This window comes from Typopeltis vanoorti, chromosome 1 (assembly GCF_054136105.1).
Source record: "Typopeltis vanoorti isolate ZY-2024b chromosome 1, IOZ_Tvanoo_1.0, whole genome shotgun sequence".
Lineage (NCBI taxonomy): Eukaryota > Metazoa > Arthropoda > Arachnida > Uropygi > Thelyphonidae > Typopeltis > Typopeltis vanoorti.
Window position 1 is genome coordinate 178,054,142 of NC_143549.1, and position 24,653 is coordinate 178,078,794.

The 24,653-nt window shown below is 36.0% G+C and overlaps 1 protein-coding gene across 3 annotated transcripts in view; it reads right to left on the bottom strand.

Moving 5' to 3' along the window:
* LOC150110672 (glucose transporter type 1-like) overlaps positions 1-24,653 on the bottom strand; it is a 1,175,276-nt gene that overhangs the window by 355,824 nt on the left and 794,799 nt on the right. For all 3 annotated transcript variants that reach the window (XM_090395569.1, XM_090395562.1, XM_090395554.1), the window contains exons 11-12: positions 23,857-23,945; positions 14,999-15,097 (exon numbers count right to left, since the gene is read on the bottom strand). In XM_090395569.1, coding sequence (XP_090251695.1) covers positions 14,999-15,097; positions 23,857-23,945 — 188 coding nt within the window. The remainder of the gene's footprint in view (positions 1-14,998; positions 15,098-23,856; positions 23,946-24,653) is intronic.

Below are 24,653 nucleotides of genomic sequence, written 5' to 3' on the forward strand. Positions count from 1 at the left end.
AAGGTATATGAAAAATCATATTGTCTGATTATAATCAAGTTAATATGGTAATTGGACTTGATGACATATCAACAAGTTGCCATTAACTCCCTGGAATAAAAAATACCATCCATCATAAGATATGATGGAAAAAACTACCGTGCCTAACAGGAGCAAATTTGTACATGAAAGACTTTACCTAGAATCTGCCCCAGCCTTAAGGAATTGCTCAAACCTAAACAAATTTGATTGTATGATACTACCTCAAATCTGGGAAGTACTTGGCCCTAGAACATCAGGCCAAGAACATCCATTACAATCCACTGAGAGAACACTGTTCAGGACTTGAACAGTGTCCCTCACCAATCCCTGGTGATTGCAGTTTGATTCTGCCGAAATATTGGAAATCTTAATTTAAAGGTATTCTGATTAATGTATAGTAAAATGTAACTTCCTTACCAGACAATTTAATTTAATGCTAATTTAACTAGATGGTGAATATTGTGAATGTAAAGTAGATCTAGTAGAATATCCTTTCTCAACGAGTTCACTGTTTCTTGGAAGTGTGATATAATAGTAATAATAGTTTCTAAGCTGGAGAGTAAAAATGAAACAAACACACACAAGAATCAGCTCTAGAGCACAAAATTCAGAACTGAAGAAATTCTATTAGTATCAGATTTTTTTTTTTTTTTTTTTTTTTTTTTATGTCCAAATTGGACAAGATCCTTCAGATCTGCTTGTGAGAAGAAACTTGACACGAATGCTTATTTTTGATATCCTAAGAGGATATCAAAATCTTGTACTGATAACAGAGCTTAATCAGTACAAGAATTGAAGGAAAAGTAAGGAACTAGAAGATGAGATATACTGTTGGTATAATAATGTAACAGAACTAACTGTATGCAAAAGAGGTGAAAATAAGGTTGGACAAAAGCTATGACCTATAGATTTAGAAAGGGACCAAAAAGAGTCACTGCCATTTGAAGATGATGCGAGTTTCCTGTTTTTTGGCTATTTCACAATCAGCATATTCATCACTTTCTGATATGTATCCTGAAGGAAAGTATGTGATATGTTAATACAACTTAATTAGATTTACATTTTTATTACCTGGGTATTGACAATTTTTTTCCTAATTAATTTAGCAGATCTCCAATATAATCAAAATTTACATTTAAATCTTCTAAGGCACTATTACTTCTTAATCAGACTAAAGTTTCTTCTGTCATTCTACTATTTAAGTGACCATATTGCCTCAGATTAGCTCTTTTCCTACATTCTTGAATACTAACAACATCCAGTTTCTTTTTAATATTTTAATTTTTAATATAATTCTGTCATTGATATCCTTGTTTATTCCACTATTTTCCCTCATACTTTCATATCTGTGGTCTCCAGTCTTTCATCAACAGTTATTTCTAACTAAACTTTCAGATCCATAAGTATTAAAATTGGTTTAAACAATATCTTGCATCTGCTGATTTAGCCATATACATTTAAATATGGAAGTATGGCTATGGAAGTAGTAATATGTTATCTACTTCCATATTTAATTTGCTAAATGAATGGCTTAACTTTTTCATTTAGCATTTCAGAGAAATGCTAAATGAAATGAAATAAAAAAAATGAAAAAGAAATGAAATGCAGTTCAGCATTTAATTTCAGTTAGAGAACTAGGGGTCATCCATGGAAGTTGTGTGAGAGTGTGGTTAGTAGGGGTGTATACACTAGATTTTACAATAAGAATGTAGTTGATGTTTTCCATGTGCCTGCCTATTTTCATAATTTTTGTATAGCATATTTACATACTAAATTTGGTAATTATTCAATTATTCAATAATTCCTGAAAAAACCTAGGTTTAAATCCAATCTAGGATGCAAAAAAAATCTTTATAATGACTTTTAAGCAAGTCATTATAAGCAATACACGGTAGTTAGTTTTTCCTCCTGTAGAAATATCATTTCTGGTTGCCATGTGAATATTTATGTGAGATAATATGTGATGGAAAATTAAAAAAAGAGGAGATTCTAATTATACACTTTCTAAGATGGAATACTAGAGTGAACATATACACAAACCATTTTCAAGATGGAGAGAAATGAAACATGTAATTGGAAAAATTTATATGTGTAGAGATTGAAGATTTTTACATCTCGCATTTTTCATCCTGGCCAAAAAAACAAATGTAGCTAACAGACATAACATATTAGCCTTAGCTGCTTTGGCAATCCAAGATGTTCTCTCATTTGAAGACTTGAACTGACTTATTTAGAAAAATAACATCATCTGCATAAAGTAAAGTGCTGAGCTGAATATTGTTGATTCTTACTTTAATGTCACTTTCCTTCAAAAATGTGATCCACAGACATGATTCACATTTGTCTTATTCTTGATTTTACATCAGACTATCTTCATGTATATCTTTAGTTCTAACTACTGACTCACAACTTAAGTACAGGCTATAAATTTCTATATAGAGAAGATTCAGAAATGAGTGATTAAGCTGGTGGAATGCTCCTTATGAGGATAGGCTGATGGTGTGTGGGTTACAAAGATTTGCTGATAGGTGGAAAAGAGGTGATATGATAGAAACTTTTATGATATTAAAGGGGTTTAATAAAATTGATGCAAAGGAAATTTTTCAACATATGACAAATAGTCAGAGACCTAGGGGTTATCAATGGAAGTTGTGTGAGAGTGTGGTTAGTAGAGGTGTGTGTACTAGATTTTTTGCGTGGAGAGTGGTAAATGCGTGGAATGGATTTCTGGAATTAGTTGCGAGTTCCCTGACAGTGAATGAGTTTAAGGGATTTTGTGTGCAAAACTCATTATGGGAGATCCAATAGTTTAGGTTTCCAATAATAAGTTTCCAGACTCTGTGGAGATAGTGTATAATGATAATAATAATAATATTGCTCCTATTCACCCCATATAACTGTATCATTTCCAACAACATTCCTCTTAGCTTCTTATCATAAGCCTTTTCCAGATCTATGAAACTTAACATATTCTTGTTATATTCCCATGATTTCTTAACTATTTGGCTTAAAGGTAAAATATGATACTGACAATTCCCATTTAGCCTGAAATCAGCTGATTCTTCTAAGTTTCATTTTTACAATTTTTTTTAGCCTCTTCTAGGATACCTGGAATATCATTAGGGAAATTCCACCATAATTCTCACATTACTAACTATTATAATAACGGAATTAACTCACGTAAATTATGTAAATTATTCTTTATTCGTAGAATTTTCACCTGAGTATCACAGGCATCATCAGTAGAGGTACAAAGCTAATTAAACAATAACTGTTATATTCACAAAGTGCCACCTAAGTAGCTAAGGTTAAATTTCCTAAATTTATTTAAATTTAATTATTTAGTTATTTAATTATTAAATAATAATCATTTAACTATTCAATTATAATAATTAAAATTTTTTTTTAAATTTTTTTATTTTTATATATATATATATATATATAAAAGTTTAGTAATACAGAGCCTTATCAACTTTACCTATAGAAATTGCTACAAGGTGTTTTTATTTTTAATAAGAATCTCTGGAGGATATATAGATGTAATTAATTTTTTAACTTTGGGATACAGTATATTAGGGTTACCAAGTAAATTTATAAGGTTGGTTATTTAACTCCTAATCCCAAGTATGCAAACAATCAAGTTTGCACCTGAAACATAGTTCAAGTCAAAAGATGGTACAACAACAGGGCAACTCATTATAAAGGTGGTGGTTCTGTATTACTAAACCTTGGTATTTAGGGTCTAGCTACTCACTGAGGAGACCTCAAAAAAGGTTGAAACCGGTCTGGGTAGAGACCCCACACATAACATATTGCAGTATACATCTTTTAGTGAGATGTGCTTTACATTATGGGAAAATACTAAGAATAGTGATCTGAGCTTTATCCACCATTACAATGAGTTGCCCTTGTTGTACCATCTTTTGACTTGAACTATGTTTCAGACACAAACTTAATTGTTGTATGCTTGGGATTAGGAGTTAAACAACCAAGCTTATAAAATTACTTGGTAACCCTAAAATACAGTATCCCCGAGTTAAAAAATTAATTACATATATATTTATATCATCATCATCATCATCAAATTCCTGCCATGTACCCTCAAGGGGTATACAGGATATGATAGTACTACATGAAAAAAATTACATCATTATTAATTTCCTATCTACAATTTTCCTCCAAATCAGTCTGTTACTTGTCAACACTCCAACATTATCAGATCTTATATTTCTATCGTCTAAAGCACTTTGTACCGTATCAATCCACCTATATCTTGGTCTTCCTCTGGGTCGTTTTGCTGCCAGCCTGGCAGAGAATACTTGTTTTGCTAATCTTTCCTCGCCCATTCTGTTTAAGTGACCATACCACCTGAGATTAGCTCTGCTAACGCATTCCTGGATGCTGACAATGTCAAGTTCTTTCCTAATATCCTCGTTTTTAATATGATATTGCCATTGATGCCATCTGCTCATGCCTATAATCTTTCTCAGGACTCTCATATCTGCAGTCTCTAGTCTTTGGTCAAGTGTTTTACTTCTGACCCAGCTCTCAGATCCATAAGTTAAAACTGGTTTGAACACTGTCTTGTATACAGCTAATTTAGTGTTTTGACTAATTTCTCTCTTATTCCATATGAATTTATTCAATTGACTTCCCACCATACCAGCTTTGCTGATTCTGTTGCCTATTTCTATATTTAATTTACCATCTTCAGTAAAAATCGTGCCTAAATAGCTGAAATGTTTTACTTGTTCCACATGTTCTCCATTCACAACACAGTTGACATTTTCATTGATTCTGCCTATTTTCATTGTCTTTGTCTTTTTATTGCTGACCTTCATACCATATCTATTACAACAGCTATTCAATTTAGTCAGAGAATCTTGCAGACTTGTAGCGGATTTATTTAGAAGTATAACATCACCGCATAAAGCAAAGAGCTGACATTAACATCTCCAATTTTGATATCAGGTTTAATACCACTTTCCTTCATAATGTGATCCATATAGATAATGAATAACAGTGGGGATAATGTACATCCTTGTCTCACACCAGATTTAACATTAAACCATCTTCCTGTACTTCCTTCAATTCTAACTGCTGACTTACAACTCAAATAAAGACTAAGTATTGCTTGATATAATGCCCCATCGATACCATATAACTGCAGCGTATTGAATAGCTTCTCTCTTGGCACCTTGTCATATGCCTTTTCCAGATTGACAAAACTTAAATACAGATCTTTGTTATATTCCCATGCTTTCTCGACTATTTGTCGTAAAGTGAAGATCTGATCCTGACAGCCTCTATTTGGCCTGAATCCAGCTTGTTCTTCACCAAGCTTTTCTTCCACAATTCTTCTCAACCGTTTCTCAAGTATACTTGCATAGATCTTGCCAGGAACACTCAGTAGGGAAATACCTCTGTAATTCTCACATTCAGTTTTATTTCCCTTTTTATATATGGGTACTATGAGAGCTCTACTCCAATCATCGGGAATTCGTCCCTCTGTCCAGGCTTTCTGAACTATGCAGTGCAGCCACTGTAAGACTCTTATACCACCATACTTCAGCATTTCTGGTCGAATATCATCTACTCCTGCTGCCTTTCCACATTTCAAGCCTTTGTTGGCTTTTTCTACTTCAAGTATGGATATGTATTCCTGACTAGATGCCTGGTCAGGGTTTTTTATCACTGTGCTGTCATCACTGCTTGTTTCATTTAGCAGTTTTTCAAAGTAATTACTCCATACTTCAAGGATATCTTTTTCTCCTGTTTTCATTTCACCTTTATCATCTCTAATTCCTTTTACAGCACTCTTTCCTCCATTCCTAAGCTTCTTCAACAACCTCCAGAATATTTTGCCACCTTCTTGATATTTATTTTCTATATTCTTGCCAAAGTCCTCACATTACTTTTGTTTAGCTAGTTTTACACACTGTTTAGCTTTCTTACATTTGTCTCTGTATTCTGTAAGAGTAAAAGCTGACTTATTTGCCAGGAACTTTTGATATGCTTTCTTCTTTTCCTTCACTGCCTCTTTAACTTCCTGTGTCCACCAGGGAGTTCTGATTTTTTTATCTTTGCACACAACCTCACCACATGCCTCTCTGGCAGAATCAATCAATGTTTCCTTCAGAGTTTGCCACTGAATCTCCAAGGTTTGATTCCTGTTCTCAAACTCTTTCATTTTCTTTTCAATAATATTTCTGTATTTTAGTCTACAGTTTACATCTGAGAGCTGCTCAACTTTTATTCGCTTTAAAACTTTCTTACATGTTATTCTTTTCAATATGAAATTCAATTTTATCCTGCTCAAGACTAAATAGTGATCACTTCCAATTTCAAATCCTCTGTACACTCTGGTGTCCTGCACCAGGGAGAAAACATCACTATCAACAATAACATAGTCAATGAGACTTTTCTTATTCCTAGCCTCTTCTCTCCATGTGAATTTGTGCACATTTTTATGTTGGAACATGGTGTTAGTAATAACCAGTCCATGTCCTGAGCAGAAATCCAACAGATATTTGCCATTATTATTAGCTTTGCTCTTTTCTCCAAATTTTCCCAAAATATTTTTGTATGTCTCACAATCATTTCCTACTCTACTATTTAGATCCCCAACAAGGACCAACTTTTCCTTTTTCATTGTGTCAGTTGCTTTTTCTAAAGCCTCAAAAAATTCCTCCACTTCTACCTTAGTAGAACCTTCTGTGGGACCATAGGCACAAATAAGTCTCATTGTCCAGTTCCCCATTCTCATATTTGCCCACATTACTCTACTTGAGACTGACTGCCATTCAAGAAGATTAGCCTCGTATTTTGTGTTGAATACTATGGCCACTCCTTCTTTTCCTTGATTGTTATTGCCTGAATATAACATTTTGTATTTATTGCTCAGAAAGATCTCACCAGTTTTGGTCTTTTTTGTTTCAGTCACCCCTATTATGTCGATCTGGTACTTATCTAATTCCTCAGCTAGCTCAATTTCTTTGCCATTCAGGCTTCTTACGTTGATAGTACCGATCTTTAACTCTGGTGATGTTGAGTTGGGGTTTGTTTTCAGATTTGTTCCAGTAGCTGACTTTTCGCTGTTCGCCCTGGTTCCCTGGCAAAAACAACGGGGGCCTTGTTTAACCGGGCAACGCCCCAGCCGGCATGAAATTTTGTCATGTTGTACCATCATTTTTTATTTTGGTTTAACCAATAAGAATACAATTTGGTCGGCTAAATCCCAAATTGCCAGCCCATCCTCGTTCGTTCAGTATCAAAGTAGATACCCAACAGGGTGCACCACGAGAAGGTGAGGATTGGACATTAGGTCAGAAGCCCTGGTCGGTTCTCCGCATTCCTTTAAAGGCTATGTGGAGGTCTCCTCTCAGTTATACATTATTATTATAATTGAATATAAAAATTATTATAATTAAATAATTATTATTTAATAATTAAAAATAAATAATAAATAAATAATAATAATTAAATAAATTTAAGAAATTTAACCTTAGCTACTTAGGTAGCGCTTTGTGAATATAACAGTTATTGTGGTATGCCTTAACGTGAAATGTCTGGTTAGGAAAATTTCAAAATTGCATGACACACAATCCCTTACCTGCAAAATGTGACAGCGCAACCAACTCGAAATACGGATAATCCTTAGTTTTTGTATTAATCCATTTTTAGAAGGGACTCAACAGTCTGTTTCTTAACATTAAAATCTACGGGAGACCGCTGTGCACGTCGTGATGTGTTAGCAGGCACCTAATCCTCGTCCACAAGCGGAAGTGAGGGAGATGAAGCGGATGTTACATCAGGCAGACGTCACACTGATGCACCGATATGTAGAGAAGACTAGCTTTGCGCTACAGGAATAATGGCGCCCGCCAATTTTGAAATGGATATTCCTTTACCAGAGGAACTGAATGTATGTAGGATATAAAGAAAACAGTTATAACACAAATCAGAAGCATTTTTGCTGGATCACCATATATAAAACCTATTAGTGAAGAACTTAAGAACTAACCTAATGTAACCTAACCTAACCTAAAGAACTAACCTAACCTTAAGAACTAACTTAACCTTAAGAACTAACCTAACCTTAAGAACTAACTTAACCTTAAGAACTAACTTAACCTTAAGAACTAACTTAACCTTAAGAACTAACCTAACCTAAAGAACTAACTTAACCTTAAGAACTAACCTAACCTAACCATGCAATGTGTCTTGCAATTTTCCAAAGGAGTCGAACACTGTCCAAAGCAAGATAGAAAGCCTCGGTAAACAAGCCGCGTGTGGTCGGCTGCATATTCGCGCAAGCGACCGTATCGTAACCAGAGACATACGAGACCACAGCCGCTATCCTACTCGCAGGCAGAGAGAGAGAGCCAAGCATCGCAGTGACGTCAACCTGATGTTACTTCCGTTTCATTCCCCTTCCGGTGACGTCTTTTCCGGTATCCTATGAGGTACCCGCTCACGCATTAGTGCGTCTGCTGCGGTCTCCCATAGGCTACCATGTTAAAGAACCGGCCGTTGGAAGGGAAGGAGTCCGATTTTCGAAATGGATTAATTCCCAAACCTGAAACGACCCGGAATTTTAGTAAGTTGTGCTATTCCCACTAAAAGGTAAGAAATTACGTGACATGCTAATTTCGTGTCAAGACATTCTTTTTCAAATTTTGTCTTACTAACTATTATAATAACGGAATTAACTCACATAAATTATTCTTTATTCGTAGAATTTTCACCTGAGTATCACAGGCATCATCGGTACAGGTACAAGGCTAATAAAACAATAACGAAAAAACTTGAAAAAGAATGTCTCGACATGAAATACCGAAATTAGCATCTCATGTAATTTCACACCTTTTAGTGGGAATAGCGCAACTTACTAAAATTCTGGGTTGTTTCAGATTTGGGAATTAATCCATTTTGAAAATAGGTCTCCTTCCCTTCCAACGGCCGGTTCTTTAACATGGTACCCTATGGGAGACCGCAGCAGACGCACTAATGCGTGAGCGGGTACCTCATCTTCATTCGCTACCAGAAAAGATGTCACCGGAAGGGGGTGAAATGGAAGTAACATCAGGTTGATGTCACTGTGACGATTGTTAAAATCGTGATGACAAGGGGCCATCCCTGGAAGTTACGAAAGGAAGTTGTGAGCAAGAGGACGAGGAGTGGTTTCTTTGCATTTCTTTGTTGAACCATGAATGCATTGCTTGAGACAGTGGTTAGAGCAAGAACGGTCAATGAATTCAAGGAGTGGTGACAGACTTTGTGTTTCCTAAGGACCTCCCACGATCAGTCTTTTGACTCCATGGAGGCCTGAATAATAATAATAAAATTTCACCTAAGTGCAGTAAAGGAAATGGGGTTCTTTACCTTACTTCTATAATGGCACAATGCTTCTTTGGTTGTACAGGAGGTACAACAGCAGACCTCTACAGACATCCATTAAAATCTTTAAAATTAAAAGCCTTAAAATGGAAGACCAATGAAACCATGCTTGAAATTCATTCAACGTGTCCACATTCTCCATATAGTCAGACAATGCATTCCATTCACCAACCATTCTTCTTGAAAAGAACTTGCTTCTTATGCCCTCCTTATATTGCTTCCAGCCTTCTTATTCCAGCCCCTTGTTTTATTCTCCCTCCTTCTCCCATTCTGTGAAAAATTTCTTCCATAAGAAGTATGAAACATACTGAGTAGTAATTGTGTATTAAATAGTAATGTCAAACTTTTGGCAAGAGTGATGGAAAGAATATTAACAGGGAGATATCAACTTGTATGAGTTTCTATATACTACAAATGACATGCTATTTCATATTTTAATCTGTCTAGAAGGAGAAAGAGAAAAACAAGGAAAAGAAGGCGTAGCCATAGTATTCAACACTAAATACGAGGCAAATCTTCTTGAATGACAGGCAGTCTTCAGTAGAGTGATGTGGCAAATATCACAATGGAGAACTGGACAATGAGACTTATTTGTGCCTATGGTCTCACAGAAGGTTCTACTAAGGTAGAAGTGGAGGAATTCTTTGAGGCTTTAGAGAAAGCAACTGACACAATGAAAAAGGAAAAGTTGGTCCTCGTTGGAGATCTAAATAGCAGAGTAGGAAATGATTGTCAGACATACAAAAATATTTTGGGAAAATTTGGAGAAAAGAGCAAAGCTAATAATAATGGCAAATACCTGTTGGATTTCTGCTCAGGATATGGACTGGTTATGTTAACACTATGTTCCAACATAAAAATGTGCACAAATTCACATGGAAAGAAGAGGCAAGGAATAAGAAAAGTCTCATTGACTATGTTATTGTTGATAGTGATGTTTTCTCCCTGGTGCAGGACACCAGAGTGTACAGAGGATTTGAAATTGGAAGTGATCACTATTTAGTCTTGAGCAGGATAAAACTGAATTTCATATTGAAAAGAATAACATGTAAGAAAGTCTTAAAGTGAATAAAAGTTGAGCAGCTCTGAGATGTGAACTATAGACTAAACTACAGAAACATTGTTCAAGATAAAATGAAAGAGTTTGAGAACAGGAACCAAACCTTGGAGATTCAGTGGCAAGCCTTGAAGAAAACCTTGATTGATTCAGCCAGGTAGTGAGGTTGTCTGCAAGGATAGAAAAATTAGAACTCAATGGTGGACACAGGAAGTTAAAGGGGCAGTGAAGGAAAAGAAGAAAACATATTAAAAGTTGCTGGCAAATAAGTCAGCTTGTGCTCTTAAAGAATACAGAGAAAAATGCAAGAATGCTAAACACTGTGTAAAACCATGTAAACAAAAGTCATGGGAGGACTTTGGCAAGAATATAGAAAATAAATATCAAGACGGTGGCAAAATATTCTGGAGGTTGTTGAAGAAGCTTAGGAATGGAATAAAGAGTGCTGTAAAAGGAGTTAGAAATGATAAAGGTGACATGAAAACGGGAGAAAAAGATATCCTTGAAGTATGGAGTAATTACTTCGAAAAACTGCTATATGAAACAAGCAGTAATGACAGCACAGTGGTAAAAAACAGACCAGGCATGCAGTCAGGAATACATATCCATACTTGAAGTAGAAAAAGCCACCAAAGGCTTGAAATGTGGAAAGGCAGCAGTAGTAGATGATATTCGACCAGAAATGCTGAAGTATGGTGGTATAAGAGTCTTACAGTGGCTGCACTGCATAGTTCAGAAAGCCTGGACAGAGGGACAAATTCCCGATGATTGGAGTAGAGCTCTAATAGTACCCATATATAAAAAGGGAAATAAAACTGAATGTGAGAATTACAGAGGTATTTCCCTACTGAGTGTTCCTGGCAAGATCTATGCAAGTATACTTGAGAAAAGGTTGAGAAAAATTGTGGAAGAAAAGCTTGGTAAAGAACAAGCTGCATTCAGGCCAAATAGAGGCTGTCAGGATCAGATCTTCACTTTACGACAAATAGTCGAGAAAGCATGGGAATATAACAGAGATCTGTATTTAAGTTTTGTCGATTTGGAAAAGGTATATGACAAAGTGCCAAGAGAGAAGCTATTCAATACACTACAGTTGTGTGGTGTCAATGGGGCATTATATCAAGCAATACTTAGTCTTTATTTGAGTTATAAGTCAGCAGTTAGAATTGAAGGAAGTACAGGAAGATGGTTTAATGTTAAATCTGGTGTGAGACAAGGATTTACATTATCCTCTCTGTTATTCATTATCTATATGGATCATTATGAAGGAAAGTGGTATTAAACATGATATCAAAATTAGAGATGTTAATGTCAGCTCTTTGCTTTATGCGGATGATGTTATACTTCTAAATAAATCTGCTACAAGTCTGCAAGATTCTCTGACTAAATTGAATAGCTGTTGTAATAGATATGGTATGAAGGTCAGCAATAAAAAGACAAAGACAATGAAAATAGGCAGAATCATTGAAAATGTCAACTGTGTTGTGAATGGAGAACCTGTGGAACAAGTGAAACATTTGAGCTACTTAGGAACGATTTTTACTGAAGATGGTAAATTAAATATAGAAATAGACAACAGAATCAGCAAAGCTGGTATGGTAGGAAGTCAATTGAATAAATTCATATGGGATAAGAGAGAAATTAGTCGGAACACTAAATTAGCTGTATACAAGACAGTGTTCAAAGCAGTTTTAACTTATGGATCTGAGAGCTGGGTCAGAAGTAAAACACTTGACCAAAGACTAGAGACCACAGATATGAGAGTCCTGAGAAAGATTATAGGCATGAGCAGATGGCATCAATGGCAATATTGTATTAAAAACAAGGATATTAGGAAAGAACTTGATATTGTATCAAATAAAATAGAGTGATTAACGTTATGGAAAGCTTTTTCATAGTCCACAAAGCATAGATATAAATCTTTATTGCACAGCGCCTCTGTAGCGCAATTGGAAGAACAATGGTACATTGCGCCCTCGATTGGAATAGGCCTAAGTTCGATTCTCATTGCGACAGGAGGAATCTTTATCTGGACGATTTTCAATTGAAGGTGAGTTAGCCGATCTCATACGGAGGTAGCAGGGTTTTTTATCCCGCATACAGACAAATCGGCCCTTCAGAACCCACGCAATTTACAGACATAGAATACCAGTTGTGGTGGAGGTGTGCAGTAGATGGCGTTGATGGAGATGATTCATAGTAAAGGTTTGGTGTAGTGGTTTGAGACAGTTGTATCAGTTGAGGCAGTTGTAGGTGTCCTCCCGCGATGAGTCCTTGGACTCCTTGGAGGTGTCAGGAATAATAATAATAATAATAATTGTCAACATCCAGGAATGCATTAGCAGAGCTAATCTCAGGTGGTATGGTCACTTAAACAGAATGGGTGAAGAAAGATTAGCAAAACAAGTGTTCTCTGCCAGGTTGGCAGCAAAACAACCCAGAGGAAGACCATGATATAGGTGGATTGATACGGTACAAAGTGCCTTAGATGATAGAAATATAAGATCTGATAATGTTGGAGTCTTGACAAGTAACAGACTGATTTGGAGGAAAATTGTAGATAGGAAGTTAGTAATGATGTAATTTTTTTCATGTAATACTATCATATCCTGTACACCCCTTGAGCGTACATGGCAGGAATTTGATGATGATGATATATTGTCTTCTGTTATCCAACTCCCAAGGTATTCAAAACTTTTTACATATTCTATTCTTTGTCTTTTCAAAGTGATTTCCATCCCATCATTTCCTTTCCTTGAAATCTTCATCACTTTTGTCTTCTGAATGTTTATTTTCATTTTATATCTCTCATTTCCAAACCTGTTCAGTCTGTTGAAAATTCTTTGCAAGCCTTTCTTTGTTTCACTCATACGTACAACGTCATCTGCATATCTTATATTATTTATCAGATGTCCATTTATCTTTATTCCATCCTTCAGATCTTCCAAGGCCTTTCTCATTATCCATTCACTATAGACATTAAAAAGGAGTGGGGACATTCCACACCCTTTCTTATGGAGATCCATTCAGTATCTCCATCAAATCTGACATTAGCTTCTTCAGTTTTGTATATTCTGAAACAAAATTATCATAATATTTTTATCTATTCCTATTTTATGCAAAATATCAATTAAAATAGAGTGATTAACATTATCGAAAGCTTTTTCATTGTCCACAAAGCATAGATATAAATCTTTATTGCACTCAATCATTCTTTCCCCCAATATCCATAGTGTTATGATAGCTTCCCTGGTTCCCCTGAAACCAAACTGTGCTTCATTTAATTCCCTCTCTATCATCTGTTCCATTCTTCTATATATTATGTTAATTAAGACTTTTGCAACGTGGCTAATCAAGCTGAGAGTTCCATGCTTGCTGCAATCCATCGTTCCTGTAGTCTTGGGAATAGGAATAAAAATAGATCTCACGAAGTCTTTAGGTAGTCTATCCTCCTCCAGACTTCTATTAAAGATGATGGATAGAAGTTTTATTCCTTTCTTTCCCAATGTCTTCAGTAACTCTGAATTGTTACTGGTTCAAAAACTTGAACCTGTTATTGTTTTCAATGAGTCAATACAGTTTTGTATTTTGTCTCACCTAGTTTTCTTGGTATTGCTGCCAGATAAAAAGGCAGCAAAATACGTTGGCTACTTTTGAATAAATGTTTATTTGAATGACATTACTCCCACTCTCATGATTATTAGTTATCCTTACAAAAGAATTCCTTCAAATCATAAGTTTTAGAGTTCCATAAACTAGTACTTCATAACTTATTTAAGAATTTCCAGTTTGAATACTGATCTCTAATATTAAGTTCACACATTACACCCTGTGAAAGTGGTCAGCTTAAACTAGAATCTGTTGGTGAATTTTTACTTATAAATCCAAACAGCTGGCATAGTCTAAATTTCTGTAGTAATGATGTAGGTTAAGTGATTTGCATATGTGGATTATTTTCCCTACATTTTAATAGTGTGCTGATAAGTGACAAGTGAAACTACTTTCAAATTTACAGTGTGCCTTAGTGGTTATTTTATAGACTTTATTAACAGTAAGTGGGAAAATGACAGGACAATAAGCAGTTGTGTGTGTGTGTGTAGGGGGGAGACAGAGAGAGAGAGACCACGTCTGGAAGTTTTATAGTGGTGTAGTGAAGTAGTAATGGTGTAATGTAGATTTTTACATGGAGAGTGGTGTATAAGTGGAATGCATTACCAGGAATGTGTGTAAATGAGATTAAAATTCAATATGTTAGATATATTGCTCCCTGAGCAAGACCTCCCACAATGAGGGTTGAATCCATAGAGGTTTGTTACAATAATCATAAAAATAATAATATACATTCTTTTTTTTTATAATGTCAAACAGATAAACATCCATTGTTACAATATATACACAAAAAAGATACAAATACTCAACATTAACATGAACATTCTCATGTCATTGTTTCTATATGCATAAAAACATCACTAATTACTAATAAAAATAGTTAATACAAAGATGAAAAAGATGTTTACATACAGCATTAATACCAGATAGCTGCTGGGACAGCTGCATAACAATTCCTATCACCAAAGGAAGCTGTGTAGACTTATTGTGCACTAACTGCCACATAGTAATCTAGCAAAAAAAAAAAATAAATAAATAAAATAAATAATAAAAATAAAAAAACCAATAAATTATGTTATGCATTTTGAACATTAAAAACATTAATATGACTTAAAAGGCCCTAATATGCATACTTAAAGATAATATAAAAAGATGAATTACAGAAATTTAAATAGAAATTCTATATTCAAACCACTGTCTGTTTTTGACAATTTTTGGAGAAATAACTGTCAGCATTTATATGTCATTCCAATTTCAAGGAATTATATTATTATTATTATTAACATGTGATTTCCATAGAGACAAGGGACTCAATCCGGGAGGTTCCCAGTCTCTCGTGCAAAAAAATTATTGAATCCATTCACAGTTTCTGCACTTACCACACTTTCAGGAGATGCATTCCACTCACCAGTCACTCTCCATGCAAAGAACTTGCTTCTCACACCCTCCAGGAATGGCCTTTTTCTACCCTTGTCTCCCTCTACTCTAGGAAAAATCTCCTCCACATTAATCTGGTAACAACCTCTCACCAATATATATCTCAATCATATCCCCCCTCTCCTTCTTCTATTCACAAAGTTTTGCAAGCTACATTCACTCAATCTCTTCTCATCCAACATTCCATAGACCTAAAATTGATTTAGTGAACCTTCTCCAAATGAAATACAGTATATCTGCATTTCCTTGCCCAAATCTGCAGTGACCTAGCCAAACCTTATTATAGAGTGGAATCATAACCTTATTGCTTCTGCATGTGAACAATGTCCTACTCATTACTGCCACAATCCATCATGATGCTCTTACAATTTTAGAAATGTAATCCCCTAAACTTCTAATCTCTGTCCACCATCACTTTCACCTCCTTCACAATTTCCCTATTAATTATGGAGAAATGGTAAAGGGACAGGGGGGGACACTAGCATCCTTAGTAGCAACTGCTGTACCATGTGTTGCTCAGATAACTCGTTATTTTTAGTAGATATTAGCAATATTGTTATATATAGTTGGTGTTGTTTTGTTTATTTTTGAATGTGTTGTTAAGTGGTGTTGTTTAGTCAACTACTATGTGATATTCTTTCAAAAATGTTCGTTATGGTACCGAAAAATGGTGACCAAGACATCGATGTTGATTCATATCATCATCATGCAGGATTCAGTGTGATGTAGCACGTGTTTAATGTATTCATTGCCAAGAGTGAATGGCTTCTGGTATGAGAACGAGAATGGAGTCAATATTTTTTGGAAATGTTTTGTAAACGAGTATAAGAAATGTGAGGCACGTCAGGAGCAAAAGAATGAAGTGATTGATACCATGGATATAAGGCAGGATTGTAAAGTGTGGAGAATGCAGTGAAAGAAGTGAATGATATTGCACAAAATATGAATGAGAGTTTGAAGGAGGTTGTTGAAAGTAATAATGTGGATGATGAGATGCCAGCATGGTAAGAAATTGCACACATATGTTGACTTCTTCATAGGACAAAACATGAGCTCAATGACTGGAGAAATGATTGGCATGTGATACAAAAAACGGAGAATAAAAGAAAGAGTGAATGCAAAAAGCATAAAAGTGTGAGAAAAGAGATATTATTGTATGGGGATTTGATAATAAGATATATATATATATATATATATATATATATATATATATAGAGGCATAGCTACACCTAATGAGAAAGTGACAAAAGTATGTTTTCTAGGTCTGAAGATAAAGGATGTTAGTGAGGCATTAAGTTTGCAGAAGAAACAAGCAAATGAGTTAATTGTTTTGGAGGCACAAATGATTTGAAAGGTGAGAAATATGCAGTGAGAGAAGATATGAAAGAGTTGTTAAAAGAAGCAAAAATGAAGAGTAAGAAAGTAAGAGTAAAGATTGTGAATATGCTGCCTTGGTATGATAGGACAGAATTTAGAAGAAGGGCCATGATTGCCAATGGGTCAATGATAAGATTGTGCAGGAGGAATGGTGTGCAGTTTATAGATGTGTGGAGTGAATTTGATGGACATAAGGATTTTTGTATGCCTGATGGACTGCACTTAAATGGTTTTGGAGTTAGGTGCTTGGAGAAAGTGTTGCTCAGTGAGAGATTGAAGTACAAAATCAGGGAAACTAGAGATATTAGGGGGAAGCAATCAAGCATGTGTCCAGCCACCTCTGGGATAGATAGTTATGAGTGCAGGAATGATTGTGAAGAGCTGGGTGCAGTTTCCCAGGTAATGACATCATGTAAGGGTAACTGTGGGCCCAAGGGGATGTTGAAGTGCATGTACACAAATGATGGAAGTATCAGAAATAAAGGAGAGGAGGTTTTAGCATTGGTCAGCTGAACTTGGCCAAAAATTATTGGCATCAGAGAGACCTGGTTGTCAGAGAATAATGTAGTTACAGGGATAGAATATAATGGATATTGTATTTTCAGAGAAGATAGAAGAAATAGAGCAGGATGAGAGGTATCATTAATGACAGCTGAAGTATTCAACAAACAAAAATAGAAGTTAAGAAGATTGTAGATCTGATGGAAATGGTTCATTTGAGGTTGTCTGGATTTATATCCAGACAGCCTCAGATGCCTAGATATAATTTATATCCAGTTCATTTGAGGCTGTCTGGACATCTTGCTCACAGCAACCAATTATATTACTGGTTGCTGTGAACAAGATGTGAACAATATGCATCATAATGAGTGCAAGCTGAGCAATTATAATTGGAGACTTCAACTATGGTGATGTAGATTGGAAGGAGGAACAGATACATGGCAAAATGGAAATGGAATTTATACAGTTACTAAGAGATAATTACCTGACACTGAATGTGATGGAAGGGACCAGGGGTTTGAAATGTTGTATCTGATAATAGCATCAGAAAATCAATCTATAACTGCAGTAGCAACTCTACCTCTGATCAGAGAAAATGACCATGCAGTCTTGCCATGGAAGGTTGCTCAACATGTGGAAATTTCAGTCAAGAAAGGGTTTATGCAGAATTACAGAGCTGCGATTATGACAAACTTAGGAGTCAACATGGAGCAGTGCCATGGCATAAGCAACTACATGGAATGAATGTCATTAATGCATGGGAAGTGGTCACGGATTGTTTGAGTGAGGCAGTATCAGAGTGTATACCCAGCAAGAGGATAAACTGAGTAGGGATTAAGTGGATGACTAACAATATAAAGCAGGAGCTGCAAACAAAAGAAAGGACTGTGGAAAGAATATAAACAACAAGGTGATCACAGCATGCCCATGAGCAGTATAAAGTACAAGCTAAATCAGAGTTGGAGAGAAAATTACTAAGCAGTCCAAAATAAATCCAAAAGAGTTTTTTGCTACATAGAAAGTAAGAGAAAGAATGATTATGGAAAGATAACTTTATTCAGTGCTGATGGTAGGAAAGATAACTTTATTCAGTGCTGATGGTAGGAAAGTTACAGAAGCAGAAGAATCAGTTCAGTTACTAAGGGATCACTTTGCAAGGGTATATTATTACTGAGGTGACAGAGACTAATGTGAGAATTGAGATAGACGAACTAGAGGTACTCAGGATATTGAAAAATATAAATTCGAATATGACAGTGGGCCTGGATGGTATGTCAACTTGTGTGCAAGTGAAATGGCAGTGCCTCTGACAAAGTTTTTTAATCTAAGTTTCAGTTCTGGTAAGGTTCAAAGGGAATGGAAAGATGGTAAGATATAAATTAAAGATGCCAAGAAATTATATTCTTGGTTTAATCCTTCATCCAAGTGTAAGCAAGCAATTTTTACATGTGAAGTCAGTTCACGACTGTGCTACTTATATATACAGGCTAATGACTTCATGTTAGTTGCCTTAGTATCACAAAATGCAGTGCACATATCCTTATGGACATGTATAATGCTATGCATTATGGGAAGGGTTACTACCGAGACCTGTTTTGATCTTTATTGAGGTGAAAAAGTAAAAGAATGCTCATCAAAGGCCTTGAGTAGTTAGTATAATGGTGTGAGAGAGCCTAATAGTATTACGAGAAAGAAAAGATAGATAGTATGACAGAGAGAGAGAAAAGGCCTCTGCTTTTTTATATCATCATATAGCTAAAGGCTATCAGTTTTCCTTTTTCACCAATCTCATATAGATAAACAACCAGAAGACCAATTGGAACTAAAGCACAAAGATGACTGATATCCAGGTGGTTAGCCTTATCTGATCAACCACCTTGAGTTGGCCTTCTGTGTTTGGGATTATTCTCCAGTCATCCCTGCAAGTGACCATAAGAACACATTGAATTAAGAGGATGGAACTATTTAAAAAACCTCTCATAGCAAGAATAAACAGAATTTTATCTCCTCTGGTTACTATTGCATATTGTGGATTTGACTGGTCTACACATTTAGCCAAAAATTTGATATCTCCTAGTATGCTTCTTTTTAAATACAAAAATCATCTGACTGAACAATACAATTTCCATAATACAATATTTTTATTATTAAGAGAGACCTCCAGGGAGTCAGGGACTCATTGAGGGAGGTCACATACTTACTCTTGAATTCATTCACTTTGCTTGCACTCACAACATCCAATGGCAATCCATTCTAATCACACACCACCCTATGAGAGAAAAATCTAGCCCTCACACCCTCTTTTTGGCTTTCATTCTCAGCTTCCAAGGATGCCCTCTCGTCCTTTCTCCCTCCTCCATAAATTGAAAATTTCCAAAACCTGAAATCCTGTATGACCCTTTCAATCATATCACTTCACTTTCTCCTGTTTGTTAGTGTTTGCAGTCTACAAATTATTATTATTATTATTATTATTACCCCAAACTCACATGGAGTCAAAGACTCATCTGGGAGGTTCTCTTATCACACACGTCTCATCATACTGTGTCTTAAACACACTCAAGCTCCCTGCAGACACCACACTCTCAGGCAAGGCATTGCAATCATTTAAAACTCTGCACGAAAAAACCTGCTTCTCACTCCCCTACTCACACCATCTTTATACAGTTTCCAGGGATGACCTCTGGTTCTCCCCCAATCTCCCACTATTTTCTGTAGAACTTCTCCAGCACTGATCCTATAACAACCCCTTACTAACTTGTAGTTCTCAATCACACCACCTGTCCACCAGAGTCTGCATACATCTTCTCAATCTTTCCTCATACTCGACATTCCAGAGGTTAGAAACTACCTTACTGCATTTCCATTCTTCTCATGAGATTCTACAGCTACCCAATCAATATTTGGATAATTAAAGTCTCCCCATCATGAGAACTCTTTTCACACTCATCTTGTCTATTTGGTGATGCATTTTTTGGCACAATCTTGCCCTCCTTCCACTCCTTAGGAACTTGACTGAGTGCAAGACTCGTATTAAAAATATATGTCAAGGCAGGTATCAACTCCCTGGCGTATTCCTTCAGAATACATGGTGATATATTATCAAGTCCCACAGCCTTATTAACATCTAGTTTGCTCAACTCCCCATACACCTCTTGCTCACTTACAGTCAGTCTCTCTTCCCCATCATCACTCTCAATCTCTCCATGAAGTCACATTCACAAGATTGAAAGATCTTTATGAACTGCTCATTAAGTATCTCCACCACACATTCTGCATCAGCTGTCTTTATACCATTTTCTCCAATCAACATTATCCTTCCATAATCATTTTTTCTTTTGCTGGCTACATAGCAAAAGAACTCCTTAGGATTCTTTTTGGCTTTTTGAGGTATGAACAGCTAACTGCTGTTCATACCTCACTTTAGCTACCCTCACCAGGTTTACAAAGACCAGGCAAGTCACACCCACCTTGCCTGGTCTTTGTAAACCTCATGGAATTGGTTATTTCCACTTCTCTTATTGGAATTCTCAATCTGTCTTCATAATCAGTATTCCATAATAAGGATATCATTTTAACATTCTCCTTTGCATTCTATCCAATATAGTAGAATAACAACAGAAAAAAGGAGACCAGACCTGCACACAATAGTCCAAGCGAGGTCTTATCAACACCTTGTAAAGAGGCAAAATGACATCCTTATCTTTACATATGAATGATTGCAATGCTGAAACATTAATTGTTTCAGCATTGCAATTAACTTTTGAGTTGTATTTGCAATCTTTGCTACATAGCCCCTGAACTTCAAATTCCTATCTACTAACACTTCAAGATCCCTAGCCTAATCAGTTTCTTTAAGCTTAATCCCACCAATATAATACAACAGTGGATATCTAATCAAAGTGCATAACTTTACATTTACTGACATCCATTTTCCCGTGCCCACAATTCCAGCCTATTCAAATTATTCTGCAACTACTGCATATCAGCAGCATTCCTGATTACCTTACGTATGTATCATTACATCATCAGCAAATAGCCGTATGTTGCTTGTCAAATCCTTACCAATATCATTAATGTATAGATTAAATAACAGAGACTTGATATAGGCCTAAGCCTTTACAAGTGTTTTACCATATGCCTGTTCTAGTTATCATTGTAGTCATTCTCTGGTTGCAACACCATGCCACCAGTGTGCCCTGTAGGGCCCTCAAGGAAAGAACTTTTATATCCTTTTGTGTAAGCCCAAACTGTTTTAAGTCCTTATAACTAGCTGCACTCCATACGCCATGTAAAGAGATGGTGGCTCTGGTAAACCTCGGAGTTGCCCCATGCTCCTCCCATATCTTACTAACTAGATCTTAGTTATTTTTAGAATAATTTACTTTATTATTATGCTTATAGGCTAGCGGATGCCCTGTTCCCACCACATGGGCATCAACTACCCAAATGTCACCATCTCTTCTAATCACTAAGTCTGGCTTACGCAAACCTGCGGAGGGCCTATACTGTGGTTCCACCGCAGTCTCCCAACTTTTGTTCTTAAAGCGGTTGTTCAGAATGGAGACCACAGCATCATGCCTCCTCATGCAGACCCCATGGGTGTGGAAGCAACACTGTGCTATATGAGACAATGTCTCACTGTAGTGGCAGCCAGCCCTACAGTTGGAGTCGTCACTACCCCATTGAGCTGTGCGGGCTCGAGTAGGCAGGGCATTGATCCTAGTCCTGATAATGTCAATATACTCAAACCCTGGGAGTATATTGACATTATCAGGTGGTGCCATCCCTTACCCAATCATGCTGGGGAGGCACCAGATATGACTTTTAAAGGAGCACCATCTACAGAACAGCGCAACAGAGATGCCCATCTCTTGTGTTCTGCGGTTGCTGACTCGATTAAAGTACCTTGATAATGGGACCAGCCTTTAGCACCTAAAGTATTCTTGTAGTAATGGGCTATAGAAAGTCTCTGTAGATGGGGGAAGAAGATAGTTCTAACTGTGCGATTCTTGTCAGCCGCAGTCGTGGGATCAGCCATCTAAGTGATGGAACTCCAAGCCCACCGTCCTTCACCCTCACATGGAAATATGCAGTAAGAGTATTCAGTGAGCCATCCTCTTATCTACGCTAATATTCTATAATCCAGACTGATATTCTCCAATTTATGCAACAATCTACCATGCTGTATTCTGTCAAAAGCCTTAGCAAAATCCAAAAGTATCATGGCGTATCGATTCCCCTTGTGTAGTTCAATGGTAACATTGTAATAGAATATGAGCAAGTAGCTAAAACATGACCTTCCCTTAGTAAATCCATTTATGAATGCGAGCCCTAACCAATTTTTCCAAAATCTTTACCATGACTCCTAAGATACTAATTATGCAATGGAATTGCATACATTCTTTCCATTCCTGCAGAATCTTCCCTGTTCTGAGACTTGTATTAAACAGCTTGGCAATGGAATAGTCAGTTCAGCCAAATACTCTTTTAGCACATGTGTTGATATCCCATCAGTCTCTATTGCTGAATTCTTATTCAGTTTGTGCAAAAGCTCTAATACCTCATCCTCACACACCCGAATTTTTTGATTCCAGTGAAGAGGTAGCAGTGAGCTCAATATCATGTACACCAGGTTGATAGCTTTTAACAAAATGGGCACTCATTAGTTGAACAATCTCTTCTGCATCAGTAACCCCCAAGCCATTTGCATTTAGAAGAGTTATTCTTTCTTTTACTTGCAGAATATTGATAGAATTCTTGTGGGTTGTTTTTAGCATGCAGAGCCAGTTTCTTTTCATACTTTTCATTGCTGTAATGAGCCTTGCACTCGATTATCCATGCCAAGTTTGTTCATAGCAGGGTTAACCCAACTGCCCATGACGTCTATAGATGTCCAGGTAAATCTGGATATGATTCTGTAATACCCGTTGAATAACATGGATAAGAAGCGCAATTTGGTCTCACTATTTCATCCACTTCGGTCAGTAGGGAGGTTAAAGACTGTTTACAGTTTCCCATGTGTTCCTACTAGCATCATCTTGTAAATGGCTAAAGAGTAGTAAAAAGAAAGCACTATGCAATGTCTGTTGTCATTCCATTCTCACTTCATATAACCAACTGTTCTTTTTTGTGATTACTCTGATTATGTGATGAGATACTCATCATTGATGTGATGAGATACTCATCACAAAATATAAGTGTTTTATATTAAATCTTTATTTTTCTTTGTGTAATTTATGTGTATGGTATGTTCATCATGTCTATGAATTATATTAGTAATCAAATATGATAGATATATTACTGGTTCGGTGAGATCTTCTGTAATGAGTGTACTGATTCTATACAGATCTGTTAATAACAATAATAAAATCTCACCGGTTTCCACAAAACTTTATAATTCTAGCATACATCTGTCATTGCATTTTTTTTTTTTCAAAAGGAAATAAACATACTGCAGCTTCTTGATGCTGTGCCCTGTCTTCTAATTTCATTTCTTCCATATCCTCTTCGACTAAACTTGAGCACCGTAACTTTTGCAAGGCTATTGAAAAGCAGAAGAAAATAATAATAAAATATAAAACACATAAGAATAGATCTATCATAAAGCATTTATAAGAATAATTACATTCATTTAAATGTGCAACATGAAAACATGTAAGAATTGTACATTAAATAAAAAGAGAAAAACATTTAAACCAGAAAGAGTATTTAAAAGTAGACAAAATATTTTTGACAAAAATTATAAAAGGCAAGGTTATCTATTTATATCCACGTTAGTTTAATGAATGACAGTTTCTGTAAAAATTAAAGATAACAAGAAATTATATACTTGGTTTAATCCTTTATCCAAGTGTAAGCAAACAAAGTTTTTGCCCGAAGTGTTTTCAGGACTGGGGCAACTCGTGGTAAAGGTGGTATGACTTCACATCACTTGCCTTAGTATCCCATAATGCAAAGCACATCTCCTTGCAGCTGTTAATAATGCATAATGTGAAGTGACCCTTCCCATAATGCATAGCATTATATATGCTATGCATTATGGGAAGGGTCACTACTCATGACTGGTTTCGACCTTTATTGAGGTCTCATCAGTGGGAGCCAGACCCAGAGGTGATACCAATGTTGAAGTAATGCAGAAGTCATATTTTCATATACGAGTTGCCAAAAGGTGTTGTCACACCTTATTATTATAACTATCTCTGGATTAGAGATAGATAGTTGCTGAAAGTTTTTCCACTTGTTTATACTA